General features: G+C 41.5%; 1 protein-coding gene across 5 annotated transcripts in view; it reads right to left on the bottom strand.

The window, feature by feature from the left end:
- The window catches only part of pde4d (phosphodiesterase 4D, cAMP-specific), a 464086-nt gene that overhangs the window by 21674 nt on the left and 423096 nt on the right, over positions 1-19316 (bottom strand). For all 5 annotated transcript variants that reach the window (XM_060932306.1, XM_060932305.1, XM_060932307.1 and 2 more), the window contains one exon: positions 391-484. In XM_060932306.1, the coding sequence (XP_060788289.1) occupies positions 391-484 (94 nt within the window). The remainder of the gene's footprint in view (positions 1-390; positions 485-19316) is intronic.

The raw sequence follows: 19316 nt of genomic DNA, 5'->3' as shown, positions 1-19316 counted from the left end.
ATGCACCATTTTGGAGATGCTCAGACCCAGTCATCTAGCCATCACAATTTGGCCTTTGTCAAAGTCGCTCAGATCCTTACACTTGCCCATTCTTCCTGCTTCCAACACATCAACTTCAAGATCTGACTGTTCTCTTGCTGCCTAATACAGTATATCCCACCCCTTGACAGGTGCCATTGTAATGAGATAAATGTTATTCACTTCACCTGTCAGTGCTCATAATGTTATGGTTGATTGGTGTATATTTCTAACAACACTATAGCTTTGGGGGTTGCCATTCACCTGAACCAAATCCCTAGGGACCTCATACCTACGATTTAAACTCCATCCATGGCTCATGGCATTATGACAAGGCTATGAAACATGTTTATGTTTCTTGATACCACTTACCTAAAAAATTACTGGAGATGAACTCGGACACCTGGTTTCCAGAGCGGCTCATTTCCGACAGGTGGGTCAGCTCTCGGTTCAACATCCTCTTGAACTGCAAAGGTACATATATTCAGAGTTAAACATTGCCACATACAGAACTTTTCGAAACATTTCCAACATGAACCATCTAAATAATCGGAAAACATTTAAATTGCTATTCCAATGTCACATATCAATAAAACTGACATCTTAAAAATCTCTCCAGGTGATTGTGCTCCTCGTCCACCCAAACCAAGATAAAGACCAAAATACAATTCTAGATAATCTCATCCTGTTCTTATTTTCAAAGTCTCTTTGGCTCCAGATGGTCTGGAAACTCAAGGCCGAGTTCCTCAGACGAGCCATAACACATGAAGACAGAATCCACACTATCTCACGCTTAGAAAAACGAGGTCACAGTAACACACTCAGTCACGGGGTAGGAGGCCTCGAAAACACGGGCAGCAATACAGAAAAACAAGAACCTGACGCTATGCAGGATGAAAGACAATGTCAAATCATTTTTAGCCACAGAGGAATGAGAAGCATTACAAAAGATTTACATGACAGGGGAAAAAATACAAACAAACAAACAAACAAACAAAAAACTGTGTGGGAAGTGAGACATGCAAACGGCAGCAGTGAGGACACAGCTTAGCACGGGCAAGATAAACAACAACATTTAGCTGTACATTTAGAGCCATTATCTAAGAAACAGCAGCAGTTCTGAGAGAAACAATAAAAGGAGGGCATGCATTCACAACCCTACATACATAATAGCCAGCTCACTAACGCCATCAATCAATACATCAGCTCATTTACACATCCATCCATCCATCTCTCTCTCTCTCTCTCTCTGCATAGCTGTCCATATGGAGTATATTGTCATTGTCATAAGAAGACCTTGCTTGTCTAAGGTACTAATTTATAGAAAGAGTCCTTCACAAAACCCTTTGCTCTTAACCCTTTAAACTCTCAGGGCCTAATAGTGGGTCAAGACTCTTCACGAAACCCATCAATCAATGACTCGCTTCATTTAAACATCCATGCATCTCTCTCTCTCTCTCTCTCTCTCTGATCGTATAGTTCTGAGAGTATATCCGAATAAAACCTTATATTCCAGAGGTACTCATTTATAGGAAAAGGGAAAAACTTGTTCTTAACCCTTTAAATTCTCAGGGCCTAATAGTGGGTCAAGACTCTTCACGAAACGCATCAATCAATGACTCGCTTCATTTAAACATCCATGCATCTCTCTCTCTTTCTCTCTCTCTCTCTGATCGTATTAGTTCTGAGAGTATATCCGAATAAAACCTTATATTCTAGAGGTACTCATTTATAGAAAGAGTCCTTCACAAAACCCTTTGTTCTTAACCCTTTAAACTCTCAGGGCCTAATAGTGGGTCAAGACTCTTCGTGAAACCCATCAGTCAATGACTCGCTTCATTTAAACATCCATGCATCTCTCTCTCTCTCTGATCGTATAGTTCTGAGAGTATATCCGAATAAAACCTTGTATTCCAGAGGTACTCATTTATAGGAAAAGGGAAAAACTTGTTCTTAACCCTTTAAACTCTCAGGGCCTAATAGTGGGTCAAGACTCTTCACGAAACGCATCAATCAATGACTCACTTCATTTAAACATCCATGCGTCTCTCTCTCTCTCTCTCTGATCGTATAGTTCTGAGAGTATATCCGAATAAAACCTTATATTCTAGAGGTACTCATTTATAGGAAAAGGGAAAAACTGGTTCTTAACCCTTTAAACTCTCAGGGCCTAATGGTGGGTCAAGACTCTTCACGAAACCCATCAATCAATGACTCGCTTCATTTAAACATCCATGTATCTCTCTCTCTCTCTGATCGTATAGTTATGAGAGTATATCCGAATAAAACCTTGTATTCCAGAGGTACTCATTTATAGGAAAAGGGAAAAACTTGTTCTTAACCCTTTAAACTCTCAGGGCCTAATGGTGGGTCAAGACTCTTCATGAAACCCATCAATCAATGACTCACTTCATTTAAACATCCATGCATCTCTCTCTCTCTCTCTCTCTCTCTCTCTGATCGTATAGTTCTGAGAGTATATCCGAATAAAACCTTGTATTCCAGAGGTACTCATTTATAAGAAAAGGGAAAAACTTGTTCTTAACCCTTTAAACTCTCAGGGTCTGGTGAAGGATCAAGCTTCCTTGCTAAATTTATCAGTGAACCAGTTCATTTACACATCCATGCATGTCTCGCTCTTTATTTATGCTGAAGCTACAGATTCTGACAATACGTCTGTTTCTCAGTGTTGTTTAAAAAAAAAAACCTTCCATCTCTAATGCTGTAATTTATAAAAAAAATGAAAAAAAAAACCCCACCTTCATTATTAACTCTTTAAACTCTCAGGGTCGAATGATAAGTCCAGACTTACATTCCTTTACCTTTCTTATTAATTCCGCTGAATAATTCTAAGTAGGTATTGAATAATATTCTCTTGAACAACCATCAGGTTTTTCAAACAACAACAAACCTACATAAGCAATAGAAAATAAAAATGGATGCACCCCTTGTTACGAAACAATGTCCATGACCAGCTTACCTTTATATATCCCCAAGAAACAGTAAGCAAATAATTTGCCTCAGGCATTTTGAGAAGCACGCTTGTCGGTTTAACAGATAAAAATAGCACAGCTTAGCTGGAGAGATGAAAATTATAAGAATAGAAAAATATGATTAACACATTAAGGCCGAAGTATTCCTCATCATACGTCCATGATAAGCTAGAACGCCAGCACAGCCCAAGTCCAGACGTTTCTCCAAATGATCCAGAACATCATTCCTCAATGAAATCTGCATTTATCACAAAAAAAAAGAAAAAAGCTGGACCAGATTCCAAGTCAAAGAGACAAATGAGCGAGCCGATAGCATCTTTCTAAGTACACGGCGAACTCAGAGATGCTCATGCCTGAGAGGCAGAAACCCCTCCGTCAACAGCTTCCAAATAAGGCTCTATTTCACACCATCATCATTCAGGTGAGAGCAGCTCAGACTGCAGCCCCCCGCTCACACTCCGGAGGATCAGGCTGAGTACATTGCTAGAGCTTATTGGTCAGACTGAGGTCGATGCAAATCTGAGAGGCGGGATCTGTCTCCCCAGCCCTGCCTCCCTTCTCTGGAACTGTGCAGCTCAAAGCGAAATGCTCAGAGCAATCCCCATGATACCTGTTCATATTCAAATGAACAGGGAGTACTTTGCAAATGTGTGATGCTGCTCTGTATGTGTGTGCGTGTGTCAGTCAGAGTGAGATAATCAGCACGACATGACTTATACGTAGGTATTGTCTCATCCTGGGGTATAAAATATTCAGCGAGAGGAGGAAGATTCACAAGTCTCACTCATATGGGGAGTCAGTTTGCATATATAAGAAGCTATTAGAATGACATCAAGACTTGCTCAGTTCTGTGTTAACATGAAGGCACTATAGACGGTCCTCGTTCATCTAAAGTCAGAATGACTTTGAGGCTACAATTATGAATTTGCAAAAGCGTTTCTATTGTTCAATTTGGAACTTTAACAATTTAGATGACTCCTGGCTACATCCCCATCCTGTGTAGTTAGGGGCCCATGTAGAAGTCCTTAAGCTTGCTGACAAAGTACAACCCCGATTCACGCTGTGCAAAGCATAAATTACTAGATAGAACTCGACGCCAACGGCGTCGATGGGGATGCCTCCGCCTGGTAGACTACACGCCTTATTAAAGGACCCATGGCATGGTGGTTTGTTGATGCGTTAAACGGGCTCGTGGAGGTTTCCGGATGTTATATCCGCAGCCTTTCTCGAAATGAACCCTCGGCACGTAGATACCGTATAGCCTCCTGGGAGAAAGCCCCATTTCAGCCCTTTTCCCAGTGCGTCGTTTTGCTAATGAGAAGCATGGAGGCGGGGAAGGGTAGAGGGTGGGGGCGGGCCATGGGGGGAGGGGGAGGGGCTTGACCAAGCTGCGGGCATGCTACCTGTGTGTGAACAGTAGCAATGGCAGGTCAAGCAACAGTCCAAGCTTTCGCTTTTGACCCGGAGTCCGACCCCGAAGCAGAAGTGCAAGCAGTTGAACAAACTGTAAATCACCGACTTCAGCAGGAGTACCTTCCGCGCAGAGTACCTGGCTAACTGCAGGAAGCGGTTAGCTGCACAGCTAATGTAGCCATTGCAAGGCTAACGCACCGATTTTAAAACACGGCAAAATTACTTAACAGTTATACACTTACTTGTTCGGTGTTTGTTGCTGATGCGGCAGGGATGCTTGGTACGGACCCAGGCTTCAGTGACAGTTGATGTGCAAAACCTGCCCTGTACTGTCCCAAGTTGTGGAAACATTCCTCAGGAAAATGCTTCCGACAAACATACACCGTCTTAGGTAGACTCGATGGCGTATTATTGGAGTAAATAAAATTAAGCCACTGCGTCTTCAGGGGCTCTCCCGTCGGCAGTAAAAACAGACTCCTTTCTGTGTTGTCACATCCATGTACAGCGCAACTTCCATGTTTCGCTCGCTTAGGTGGTGCCATGTTGTTGTGTCCTCTATGGTCTCCTCACTACAAAATTGAAGTGACGTATCTATGGTGGCAACTTTTGAGCTGCGCGGGCAATCCATACAGTGGGTGGGAATCCAGAGGGGGGGTGTGGGGATCATCTCCCTTGCTGACGTAGTAAAGGGAAGAGCCTATCAACGCGCCATTTTGACGCGCTATTCTCAAATGTTGACAAAGGGTGGGCGTAGTTTGGTTTACACATTATGACATTTCTAGCCACTGGGGTGACTTAAGAAGGTCAGAGGAACTCATTTTAACGTTAAAAAACCTCAGAAAGTGAAAATTTCATGCCATGGGACCTTTAAGTTGTGATTTGGGGATGGACATTTGACCTCACAGTAATCTTGACCTGTGACCTTTTCACCTCAAAATCTAATCAGTTCATGTTTGTCCCAAAGTGCACAAATGGTGAAAGTTTGGTGAAATTCCTTTCATTTGCCTTGGAGATATCGTGTTCACAAGGTTTTCGGACAGACATTTGACCTCACAGTGACCTTGACCTTAGACCTTTTAATCTCAAAATCTAATCATTTCATCTTTGTCCCAAAGTGCACAAATGGTGAAAGTTTGGTGAAATTCCTTTCATTAGTCTTTGAGATATGGTGTTCACAAAGTTTGGGGATGGACATTTGACCTCACAGTAATCTTGACCTGTGACCTTTTAACCTCAAAATCTAATCAGGTCATGTTTGTCCCAAAGCGCACAAATGGTGAAAGTTTGGTGAAATTCCTTTCATTAGCCTTCGAGATATCGTGTTCACAAAGTTTCAGGACGGACGGACGCACGGACGAACGGACAAACGGACAACTTGAAAACATAATGCCTCCTGCACCTTAAGGTGGCGGAGGCATAAAAAACAGATTGCAATGATTTGCAAATCCTTTTCGACCTATATTCATTTGAACACAGTGCAAAGATGAGATATTTAATGCTCAACTTCATAAATTTTTTTATTGTTTTTGGGAAATACAGTATACATGCATTCTGAATTTGATGCCTGCAACATGTTCAAAAAAAGTTAGAACGGGGTAACAAAAGACTGGGAAAGTTGTGGAATGCTCAAAAAAGGAAAAAAAACCCCACCCGTTTGGAACATTCTTCAGGTAAATAGGTTAACTGGTAATTGGAAAGGCTCAGTTGTTCATAAGCAAGCACGGGGCGAGGTTCACCACTTTGTGAAAAATTGCATGGGCAAATAGTCTAACAGTTTAAGAACATTGTTTCTCAATGTACAGCTGCAAAGAATTTAGGGATTCCACCATCAACAATCCATAATATGATCATCAAAAGCTTCAGAGAATCTAGAGAAATCTCTGCACGTAAGGGGCAAGGCTGAAAACCAACACTGAATGCCCATGACCTTCGAGCCCTCAGAGGGCACTGCATTAAAAACCAACATGATTGTACATGTATAAAGGACATTACTACATGGGCTCAGGAACACTTCAGAAAACCGTTGTCGGTAAATCCAGTTTGTGGCTGAATCTACCACGCAAAGTGAAAGCTATATATCAACAACATCCAGAAACGCCGCTGAATTCTCTGAGCCCGAGCTCATCTGAGATGGACTGATGCAAAGTGGTAAAGTGTGTTGTGGTCTGACAAGTCCACAGTTCAATTTTTTTTTTTGAAATCATGGGCATTGTGTCCTCTGAGCTAAAGAGGAAAAGGACCATCCAGCTTCTTGCCAGCACAAAATTGAAAAGCCAGCATTTGTGAAGGTATGGAGGTGTATTAGTGCCACAGATGTAATTTGCACATCTGTGAAGGCTTCATTAATGCTGTAAGGTACATACAGGTTTTGGCGCAACATATACTCCCATCCAGATAGTGTCTTTTTCAGTGACGTCCCTGCTTATTCCAGCAAGACAATACCAAGCCACATTCTGCATGTGTTACAACAGCATGGTTTTGTAGGAAGAGAGTATGGGGGCTAAACTGGCCTGTCTGCTTCCCATTGAAAATTTATGGCGCATTACAAAGCACAAAATATTACAATGGAGACACCGGAATGTTGAGCAACTGGAATCGTATAGCAAACAATAATGGGAAAGAATTTCTCTTTCAAAACTTCAACAATTAGTGTCCTCAGTTCCCAAACACTTACTGGGAGTTGTTAAAGAACAAGGTGTTACACAGCGCTAAACATGCCCCGTCTCAACTTTTTTTGGAACGTGTTGTAGGCATCAAATTTAGAATGAGTGTATATTTACAAAAAACAATAAAGTTTATCAGTTTGAACATTAAATATCTTGTCTTTGTATTATATTCATTTGAAAAAAAGATTTACAGATCATTGCATTCTGGTTTTATTTACGTTTTATGCAGTGTCCCAACTTTTTTAGAATCAGGTTAGCAGACAGGATCATTAGGGCTCCCCTGCCCTTGTAGGATTTGTATATCTCATGAACCAGGAAGCAGGCAGATAAAATCCTTAAGGACTCCATACACCCTGGACACAACCTCTTCCAACTCCTTCCCTCCAGCAGGCGCTATAGAGCACTGCGAACCACAATCACCAGAGCACCATAAGAGCAGCTTCTTTCCTTGTGCCATAAATAACTGATCTGAACCATCACAGTCATTACACTTTAATATTATTAAATTATTACACTCTTATACCACTTGTACCTTCTGTTTACACCACCACACTGCACTCTATGTACACTGCCTATGTCATGTGTATATTTTTTATATACTGTGTATTGTCTGTAAATATCCTGCACACTGTCTGTAGAGTGATCAAATATACCATGCACTGAGAGGCTCCGGTTGAAATTATGGATTCTCTGAGGTGACTGGTATAGTACTATTTAGTGAATGGTGCAGCCCCGAAGAAAATAGTACTATGCCAGTCACCTCAGAGAACCCACAATTCCCGGTGCCTTTCAGTGCATGGTATACTAGATTTATATCCCTCATCAAAAAATTCCAAACTAAAAGTGTGAAGATCGAATTTCAGCATAAATTCATTGGAGGCAGCCATGTTTGTCGTTTACGTCGGCGCGACCTTCAACCTGCGCAATGTACCATGCTATCACCTGCCTTGCTAGGAATGATCATGATACGTAGATCTACACACAGAAATGCTCATGGAGCCACAGCTGTGACTCGAGTCGGCCGTATAGCTTGAAATTGTGGTGTCAGTTCATGGTATATCCAGGATATACCATGACTGACTCACATCATATCCATTTTTATTTATTTAACGTAATGACATACATTGCTTAATCAATGGGGGAACTATTTTATGTTACATGAGCCATCCTTGGCCAATCCCTGCACAGGAATGTCTTGATGAGGGATATAATGTGTACCGTTTATACTGGTAATAGCATATATATTTATAATGTATGCTACATATTATAGATACTGTATAGCATAGATATTACAGATATTTATGTTATAGATATTGTATATTCTAGAAAGATATTTTATAATACAAATATTTTAGATATATTGTATATAATATAGGTCTTGTATATTATATATCATATATAATAGATATTGAAGATTGCATATTAAAAATAATATTGGCTGGCTTTTTTTCATGGTATATCAGATATATTCCATTCAGCTAGCATGATATTGAACTCATCTTTGACTTGTTCAATATCATGCTAGCTGAATGGAATATATCTGATATACCAAGAAAAAAAGCCAGCCAATATTATTATTATTATACATACACATTCCTTTCAGGAATACACATTCCTTTCAGGTGTTCAATGCATCTTTCTCTTTCAAAATTCTCTCAAAATCTTCCGTATTTAACAAAGCAGGCCTGGCAGTCATGTTTGTTCACAAATTGTCACAGTCACTCAATAGCGTGGAAGTTTTATGTCTCCAATGTGTGACATCATGTTGTCTTGACAACCATGCAATATCTTAAACCATATTCAACACTCATTCTCCATTGTGACGTAATACATATAGGATAAGCGATATACTAAGAATATTGCATGCTATCAAACCAAATGAATGAAATCCACTAGAAGGGAATAGAACACGTTTTTATTCCATTGAAAAAAATGTCCTGTATGTATAATAAATATATGTTATTTACCAGCTGGGAAGTCCGTATCGTGAAATACCGTGACCAAGGTCTTGAAAGTACTGACCGAGGCCCTCTGGGCCAAGATCAGTATTCAAGGCTAAGGTCACGGTATTTCACCACACGGACCGACCTTAAGCTGGTAAATAATATATTTATTTTTTTCTTTACCAAATTCTAACAGAAAATGAGAGTGCCCGAAAGGGAAAACCAAACCGAGCTGAGCCGGGCCGCCATTTTGAATCCTCATTCACGGCTGTAATGCAAATGGCTTCCTCCTTGGTATACAAGTGCACTTCCATGGCAGGCAAAAAAACTACATTTTGCCACCTATGTAGTCCCCTATTTATACAAAATTGAGTCATTCAGGATTCAGCCATGTTTTTGCTCGGCGTTAGTAACAGTTACAGGTTTTTAGCTTTCTCCTGAAATGTTTTTTTTTACAACCCCGATTCCAAAAAAGTTGGGACAAAGTACAAATTGTAAATAAAAACGGAATGCAATAATTTACAAATCTCAAAAACTGATATTGTATTCACAATAGAACATAGACAACATATCAAATGTCGAAAGTGAGACATTTTGAAATTTCATGCCAAATATTGGCTCATTTGAAATTTCATGACAGCAACACATCTCAAAAAAGTTGGGACAGGGGCAATAAGAGGCTGGAAAAGTTAAAGGTACAAAAAAGGAACAGCTGGAGGACCAAATTGCAACTCATTAGGTCAATTGGCAATAGGTCATTATTAACATGACTGGGTATAAAAAGAGCATCTTGGAGTGGTAGCGGCTCTCAGAAGTAAAGATGGGAAGAGGATCACCAATCCCCCTAATTCTGCGCCGACAAATAGTGGAGCAATATCAGAAAGGAGTTCGACAGTGTAAAATTGCAAAGAGTTTGAACATATCATTATTTACAGTGCATAATATCATCAAAAGACTCAGAGAATCTGGAAGCATCTCTGTGCGTAAGGGTCAAGGCCGGAAAACCATACTGGGTGCCCGTGATCTTTGGGCCCTTAGATGGCACTGCATCACATACAGGCATGCTTCTGTATTGGAAATCACAAAATGGGCTCAGGAATATTTCCAGAGAACATTATCTATGAACACAATTCACCGTGCCATCCGCCGTTGCCAGCTAAAACTCTATAGTTCAAAGAAGAAGCCGTATCTAAACATAATCCAGAAGCGCAGACGTCTTCTCTGGGCCAAGGCTCATTTAAAATGGACTGTGGCAAAGTGGAAAACTGTTCTGTGGTCAGACGAATCAAAATTTGAAGTCCTTTATGGAAATCAGGGACGCCGTGTCATTCGGACTAAAGAGGAGAAGGACGACCCAAGTTGTTATCAGTGCTCAGTTCAGAAGCCTGCATTTCTGATGGTATGGGGTTGCATTAGTGCGTGTGGCATGGGCAGCTTACACATCTGGAAAGACACCATCAATGCTGAAAGGTATATCCAGGTTCTAGAGCAACATATGCTCCCATCCAGACGACGTCTCTTTCAGGGAAGACCTTGCATTTTCCAACATGACAATGCCAAACCGGGCGGCACGGTGGTGTAGTGGTTATCGCTGTCACCTCACAGCAAGAAGGTCCGGGTTCGAGCCCCGTGGCCAGCAAGGGCCTTTCTGTGCGGAGTTTGCATGTTCTCCCCGTGTCCGCGTGGGTTTCCTCCGGGTGCTCCGGTTTCCCCCACAGTCCAAAGACATGCAGGTTAGGTTAACTGGTGACTCTAAATTGACCGTAGGGTGAGTGAGAGTGTGAATGGTTGTCTGTGTCTATGTGTCGGCCCTGTGATGACCTGGCGACTTGTCCAGGGTGTACCCCGCCTTTCACCCGTAGTCAGCTGGGATAGGCTCCAGCTTGCCTGCGACCCTGTAGAACAGGATAAAGCGGCTAGAGATAATGAGATGAGATGAGATGATACATTTTCTCAGTTTAAACATTTGATATGCCATCTATGTTCTATTCTGAATAAAATATGGAATTTTGAAACTTCCACATCATTGCATTCCGTTTTTATTTACAATTTGTACTTTGTCCCAACTTTTCTGGAATCGGGGTTGTATTTCTTCTTCCTGAGGGTAGTAAAACTCGCTTTCGCTGTGAAGACTGTCGTTATCGCCATCCATGCTGTAAAATTAATGCAATTCTCCTGAGAAATCCTGGCAAAAATGTATAAGATTTTTGATAATCTGATAAATAAATCTTATTAAAAAAAGATACATGCTGACAAAAAAATGCTACTATGTTTGTTGTTGTTGTGAACGAGCGAGTCGCCAGAGGTCTGTAACCGGGGTCCGTAACTGGGGTCCGTATAGTAGGATACGGACCCGCTTGCCAACCAATCAGAGGGCAGGATTTGATGGAAACCGGACCGCGAAAAAAATAATTCCCAATATTTCACACTGATGACATCACTCCCAGTGTTTTCCTGCTGACTAGATGTGTGTTCTCAAAATGGTGAACCGATTCAAAATTAAAATTCTTTTGATTACCTTGTGTTTTATTTTTTGTGGATGTGTCCATGTAATATAATGAACATTACACGATAGTGTGAAAATATGAAGTTTATCTTCTCATGTTGAAAATATTTTCACTCGTTCACTTCGCTCACTCGTGATACACACACTACTTGAAGATAAACGTCATATCTTCGTGCCACCGTGTAATGTCCTTGATATAAATTTCTCTTTAAAAAATTATTAGGGTGGTCCCCAAATTTTTTTTTTAGGATTTTGTTACGACCACCTTACCTTTTTTTTTTACATTGCCTAAAAGAAGTTATTGTGTGAAATTTGGTTAAGATTGAACAATGTTTAGAGGTGCCACAAAGCCATTAAAGTTTTCACTCAAGACACAATATAAAATAATGTGGCTTATAAACTGTTTCATATTAATACAAACAATACAGTAATATAACTTCCTGTGTTCAAAGTAACAATAGCTATTACTTGTCTGTGATTTTCTAAACCCTTCGGTATTGTGGTATCTTGTGGAGATAAAAGAACACACTAAGGCCAAGTTTACATTAGACCGTATCTGTCTCGTTTTCTTCGCGGATGCACTGTCCGTTTACATTAAAACGCCGGGAAACGGGAATCCGCCAGCGTCCACGTATTCAATCCAGATCGTGTCTGGTCCGGTGCTGTGTAAACATTGAGATACGCGGATACGCTGTGCTGAGCTCTAGCTGGCGTCGTCATTGGACAACGTCACTGTGACATCCACCTTCCTGATTCGCTGGCGTTGGTCATGTGACGTGACTGCTGAAAAACGGCGCGGACTTCCGCCTTGTATCACCTTTCATTAAAGAGTATAAAAGTATGAAAATACTGCAAATACTGATGCAAATACTGCCCATTGTGTAGTTATGATTGTCTTTAGGCTTGCCATCCTTCCACTTGCAAGTGGTAAGTGATATGCGCTGGGATCACACACACAGCGGCTCAGTCCCGAATCACAGCTTGTGCACTTCACTCGCGCGCTCTGTGAGCTGCGCAGGGCCGGAGTGCGCACCCTCCAGAGGGCACTCGCTGTTCAGGGCGGAGTGATTTGGAGTGCAGGATGCCTGCGGAGCCGAGCGTATCCGTGTATTGGTGTTGCTGTGTGCATGCAAATCGTGTATTGGTGTTGCTGTGTGCACACTAATCGTTTTAAAAACGTTAATCTGATGATCCGCTGATACGGTCTAATGTAAACATGGGCTAAGGACTTCCCTAGCAGAAGGAAGCTTTCTCCCAGACAGTTCCTTGGAAGTGGGACCAATTAACCAAACATAATTGTCCTTTCTGGTTTTGTGCTTTGCACCACCGATACTACTACTTTTATTACTGTTGCTAGCCATCTGAAAAACATAGAAAGAAAAACATTCACAACTTCATCAGCATATTACGATCAGTGCTCATTGTTTAAGAACCCCTTAGTGCATGAAAGTTAACCTTCTATCAGTCTATAAACTCTTCCTGCCTCTTCTTTTTCATAGAAGTGGCATATTCCCTCTAGAACTGTGACTTTTTGGGGGTTTGAGATCTTCTCTGCAACAGTCTACGCACCAACTAATGTTAATGGCTTAACCTGATTTGCAACCTCGTGTGGCACCTCTAAATATTAACCAATTTTTCTGAAATTTTGCTTGTTGCCTTCTTTTAGCCTATGTAAAAAAATGGTAGGGTGGTCGGAATGTTTTGGTAAAAAAAAAAGTTTCCCATACATTTCGGGACCACCCTAATACACACACACACACACACACACACACACACACACACACACACACACACACACACACACACACTCCCCCCACCTTTTTCCGTACTGCTAGAGACACCAACTGCTGGAACCAAATCCTTTGTATGTGTCAACATACTTGGTCAATAAATACGATTCTGATCTGATCTAATTTATATGTATGCTACACTGAAAGTCCATATTTGGATATGAAACATGACACCGAACCCTCAACGACCATTAGCACACCATGCGTGGGATACGATTATTAATTAAGCCAATGACCATGAATATAAATCCTGTGATAATCAGCTGTTGTCTTTCAACAGTCCCAGAATAGTTCTTTCCAATAGTGTGGACAGTAGAGGAAGAGGCTGAACTGAAAGTTTGACGTGGGATTGTTTCACACTTCTCCTCCCTCAGAGACGGCCACAGAACGCTACCTCATTTACAGCTTTCTTGGAGCAGATGAGCCAGTAATAACTGGGCAGTGTGGGCTCATGTGGACACATGCGTGTGTCGCTTCTATTGTTGATATGTCTGCAAGGTGTTAAAACACTCACTCTTGGTGGCTAACGAAAAAAATACCAAGATGTGAGCCAATTTTTAGCTGTGATTTCTCTTTGAATGTTTTTTTTCCTGTAGACGGAGATTGAAATAGCAACTCTATTTTGAACGTGTGACATTAATTTAAAAATAAACCCCACAAAGAACCGAAAGTCCATAGATCCAGATTTTATGCAAATATGTCAATGAAATACTGCTTTCATAACAAAACACTTTCCACTCACAAGAAGTGTGTATGGAATCGGTTTATTATTAATGTCAGCATCTAAAAGCCTGACTTTTATAGCTCATTCATGCATGCATGCGTGCGTGCGCGCACACACACACACACACACACACACACACACACACACACACACACACACACACACACACACACCAGTCAACCTCACAATTACTGACACCCTTCATGAGCAAAGTTAATAAAAAACATACACAATGAGTTTTCAACTTCTCTTCCTAACAAAAAAAACCCTAATAAACTCAATTTTTTTACATGCTTCTCTAATATGTGGCAAAATTATTGACACCCTTAAGGAAGATTTAAAATAACTGTAAACAAACTGTCATTCTTTGAAATTTGCTCTCAGTCTCTAGGATTGAAAAAAAAAATCAATGACTTAAGTCATTATCTATTCCCATGGAGTATAAATATGAGGTTGCAATCAAATTTGCTTTTTCATCCATTACAATAGAAAAAAAAACAAGTATCTGTTTACAGAAGAATACCATTAATCTCAATCAGAGCAATATTCCAACGTATGGAACAGTCGACCATTTAACCTTCATCCTACCAAGTGGGGTCCATCTGGACCCTGCACCTATATGTTTGTTTGCCATTTTAAAAATATGTGACATACTGCCTCACCGTTTTATGAATTTGTCGGAATTTATGTCTTAATTAAAACACTAAAGCACCGGAAGATCAGCTTTTTGCATTGTGAAGGTATAATTAATTTGTTACTGGGGTCCAACCGGACCCCAGAGTAAAGTTTATCTGTCTTTCATTTTATAATTGAATAGCACACTGAAAGTTAACGTCTTTTATTTCTTTTATGTTCCATAATGAAACTACCAAGGCATTCCTTCTTGGGGTCCGTGTGGACCCCACTGCTGCAATAAGCACAGGCTACAAAACAAAAGCCCTAAATTATTTTACAATTACTTTTTTGTTTTAAATTCTGTAAGAAAAGACCTAAGTTGTAATCCAGAATGTTTTACAGCTGCATGAGCTGCAAAAATCATGTATATAATGCCAATTTTTTTTGTGGCGCTATAATTTGCTACATGTATGCTAGTTATTGCAATATTATTGCAATGTTATTGCATTTATAATACATCATTGATATTCAGCCATAGTGGATTTTGTTCTTCAATAAAGTTATGTCTGTTTGCTGCATTGAATTGGTTCTTACTGCATTGATTTCAAGGTATTCCCTCCTGGGGTCCATACGGACCCCGCCTGGTAGTTTGTGTATGTAAAATTGGCTGGTAGGATGAAGGTTAAGTGTGTTCTTTATGCCTTGGGCCCTTTAGTGTATTGCTGTTATTAATTCAAGATGTTCTGAACAAAACTTATCTGGTGATTTTGTCTTTATAAGCTTTAATTTTAAAGAAAAGTATTGGGGTCCAAACGGACCCCACATGGTAAGATTAAGGTGTAAAATAGCATGGTAGGATGAGGGTTAACTGAAATTAGACCTACGAAGAGACAAAATCTCACAGAATTGGCATTTAGTTGATTCTTGGAATGTCAAGCTCCAGAGAGAAATATTAGATGTCAACTTTATTTGGAATAAATAAATAAATAAATAAATAAATACCCACCCACCCACCCCCCCAAAAAAAAAAAAAAAAAACTTGTGCCACTTTATATTTGATGAAAGAACAGGGAAATGTCTCATCTCATCTCATTATCTCTAGCCGCTTGATCCTTCTACAGGGTCGCAGGCAAGCTGGAGCCTATCCCAGCTGACTACGGGCGAAAGGCGGGGTACACCCTGGACAAGTCGCCAGGTCATCACAGGGCTGACACATAGACACAGACAACCATTCACACTCACATTCACACCTACGGTCAATTTAGAGTCACCAGTTAACCTAACCTGCATGTCTTTGGACTGTGGGGGAAACCGGAGCACCCGGAGGAAACCCACACGGACAGAACATGCAAACTCCACACAGAAAGGCCCTCGCCAGCCCCGGGGCTCGAACCCAGGACCTTCTTGCTGTGAGGCGACAGCGCTAACCACTACACCACCGTGCCGCCCCAGGGAAATGTTTGGTTGCAAAAAAAAATTGGAAATGAAAGGCACTATGTATGCACTGTATTATTGTGGCTGGTGGCCCTAAACATTGATACCTTTGACATAAGGTTAAGACTTGATTCATTCATCTCAGTCTCCATCTCAGTCTCCATAGTCAAAACCTATGGTCTGAATCGAAGAAAGCATCTACATGCAGAAACGTACAAATATAAAAAAGCTTGAAATGGTTCTTCATGGAGGACTACCAAGACCATGAACCTTCTGAAATGGTTAACCCACCTTGTTAGACACTATAGAAAGACACTCAGCCGTTATTCTCCACAGGGTCCAAGTTCCATAAAATATTATTTGTGGGAATGGCAATAATATTTAAACCATTTTTTCTTGTGGAAGGTAACATTCTATACAGAGTTCCTATATGTTTAAGCCAAAAATATCACCCCGGGGTGGCACGGTGGTGTAGTGGTTAGCGCTGTCGCCTCACAGCAAGAAGGTCCTGGGTTCGAGCCCCGGGGCCGGCGAGGGCCTTTCTATGCGGAGTTTGCATGTTCTCCCCGTGTCCGCGTGGGTTTCCTCCGGGTGCTCCGGTTTCCCCCACAGTCCAAAGACATGCAGGTTAGGTTAACTGGTGACTCTAAATTGACCGTAGGTGTGAATGTGAGTGTGAATGGTTGTCTGTGTCTATGTGTCAGCCCTGTGATGACCTGGCGACTTGTCCAGGGTGTACCCTGCCTTTCGCCCATAGTCAGCTGGGATAGGCTCCAGCTTGCCTGCGACCCTGTAGAAGGATAAAGCGGCTAGAGATAATGAGATGAATATCACCCCTATACACTCACAGGCCACTTTATTAGGAATACCCATCTACCTGCTGTTTTATGCAGTTCTCTAATCAGCCGATCCCTTGACAGCAGCACGATGCATCAAATCATACAGATACAAATCAAGGGCTTCAGTTAATTAATGTTCACTTCAAACATCAGAACGGGAAAAATTGTGATCTCAAAGTGTGACTTTCTTTCACTGTGGCATGGGTGTTGGTTTGAGCCAGATGGACTGGTTTGAGTATTTCAGAAACTGCTGATCTCCTGGGGTTTTCACACACAACAGTCTGTAGTTTATACAGACAGAATGGTGCGAAAGACAAAAAAACATTGAGTGACTGAGACAAAGTTGATACTGAAGAATGAATGAATGAATGATAACCTTTTTATAGGACCTCAAGAGATCCACCTTTTTGTATCCTACATTCTTCCACTGTTCACTGCTCAGAACCAAATTCCAGAAACATTCTCAGTCCACTGCATATACATACTTCATCCCTCCTCATTACTCAATTACTTATTATGGGGCCCTTTTTAACAACATATAGTGTCTTGCAAAAGTATTCATCCCCCTTGGTGTTTGTCCTGTTTTGTCGCATGACAAACTGGAATGAAAATGGATTTTGGGAGGGTTAGCACCATTTGATTTACACAACATGCCTACCACTTTAAAGGTGCAAATTGTTTTTTTTTTTTTTTAATTGTGACACAAACAATAATTAAGATGCAAAACCAGAAATCTGGAGTGTGCATAGGTATTCACCCCCCAAAGTCAATACTTTGTAGAGCCACCTTTTGCTGCAATTACAGCTGCAATTCTCTTGAGGTATGTCTCTATTAGCTTAGCACTGCAAGGCAAAACTGCTCCAACTCATCTCATCTCATTATCTCTAGCCGCTTTATCCTTCAACAGGGTCGCAGGCAAGCTGGAGCCTATCCCAGCTGACTACGGGCGAAAGGCGGGGTACACCCTGGACAAGTCGCCAGGTCATCACAGGGCTGACACATAGACACAGACAACCATTCACACTCACACCTACGGTCAATTTACAGTCACCAGTTAACCTAACCTGCATGTCTTTGGACTGTGGGGGAAACCGGAGCACCCGGAGGAAACCCACGCGGACACGGGGAGAACATGCAAACTCCACACAGAAAGGCCCTCGCCGGCCCCGGGGCTCGAACCCAGGACCTTCTTGCTGTGAGGCGACAGCGCTAACCACTACACCACCATGCCGCCCCCTGCTCCAACTCCTCCAGGTTAAATGGGTTGCGTTGGTGTACAGCAATCTTCAAGTTATTCCACAGATTCTCAATTGGATTGAGGTCTGGGCTTTGACTAGGCCATTCCAAGACATTTAAATGTTTCCCTTTAAACCACTCCAGTGTCGCTTTAGCAGTATGTTTAGGGTCATTGTCCTGCTGGAACGTGAACCTTTGTCCCAGTCTCAAACCTCTGGCTGACTCAAACAGATTTTCCTCCAGAATTGCCCTAGTCAAGTCAAGTTTGCGTATAGCGCTTTTAACAATAAGCATTGACGCAAAGCAGCTTTACAGAATTTGAACGACTTAAAACACGAGCTAATTTTATCCCTAATCTACTGTATGCCCTATATTTAGTGGCATCCATCTTTCCTTCAGTCCTGACCAGCTTTCCTGTCCCTGCAGATGAAAAATATCCCCACAGCATGATACTGCCACCACCATGCTTCACTGTAGGAATGGTGTTCTCGGGGTGTTGGGTTTGTGCCACACATGTCATTTCCCATGATGGCCAAAAAGTTCTGTGTTCGTCTCATCTGACCAGAGAATCTTCTTCCGTGTGTTTGTGGAGTCTGCCGCATGCTGTTGGGCAAACTCCAAACGTGTTTTCTTTTTTTTTTTTCTTTAAGCAATGACTTTTTTTCTGGCCACTCTTCCATAAAGCCCTGCTCTGTGGAGTGTACGGCTTAAAGTGGTCATATGGATAGATACTCCCATCTCCGCTGTGGATCTTTGCAGCTCCTTCAGTGTTATCTTTGGTGTCTTTGTTGCATTTCTGATTAATGCCCTCCTTGCCCGGTCTCCGAGTTTTGGTGGGTGGCCTTCTCGTCAGGTTTGTAGTGGTGCCATATTCTTTCCATTTTGCTATAATGGTGCTCCTTGGGATATTCAAATTATGGGATATTTTTTATAACCCAACCCTGAGCTATACTTCACAACTTTGTCTCTGACCTGTTTGGAGGCTCCTTGGTTCTCATGTTGCTTGCTTAGTCGTGTTGCAGGGTCAGGGTCCTTCCAGAACAGGTTGATTTATACAGACATCATGTGACACTTTGATTGCACACAAGTGGATCTTAATCAACTAATTATGTGACTTATGAAGTGACTCGGTTGGAGCA

This window comes from Neoarius graeffei, chromosome 10 (genome assembly GCF_027579695.1).
Source record: "Neoarius graeffei isolate fNeoGra1 chromosome 10, fNeoGra1.pri, whole genome shotgun sequence".
In the NCBI taxonomy this organism is placed as follows: Eukaryota; Metazoa; Chordata; class Actinopteri; order Siluriformes; family Ariidae; genus Neoarius; species Neoarius graeffei.
The sequence above is the reverse complement of the archived record's forward strand: the minus strand, read 5'-3'. Positions and strand labels throughout refer to the sequence as shown.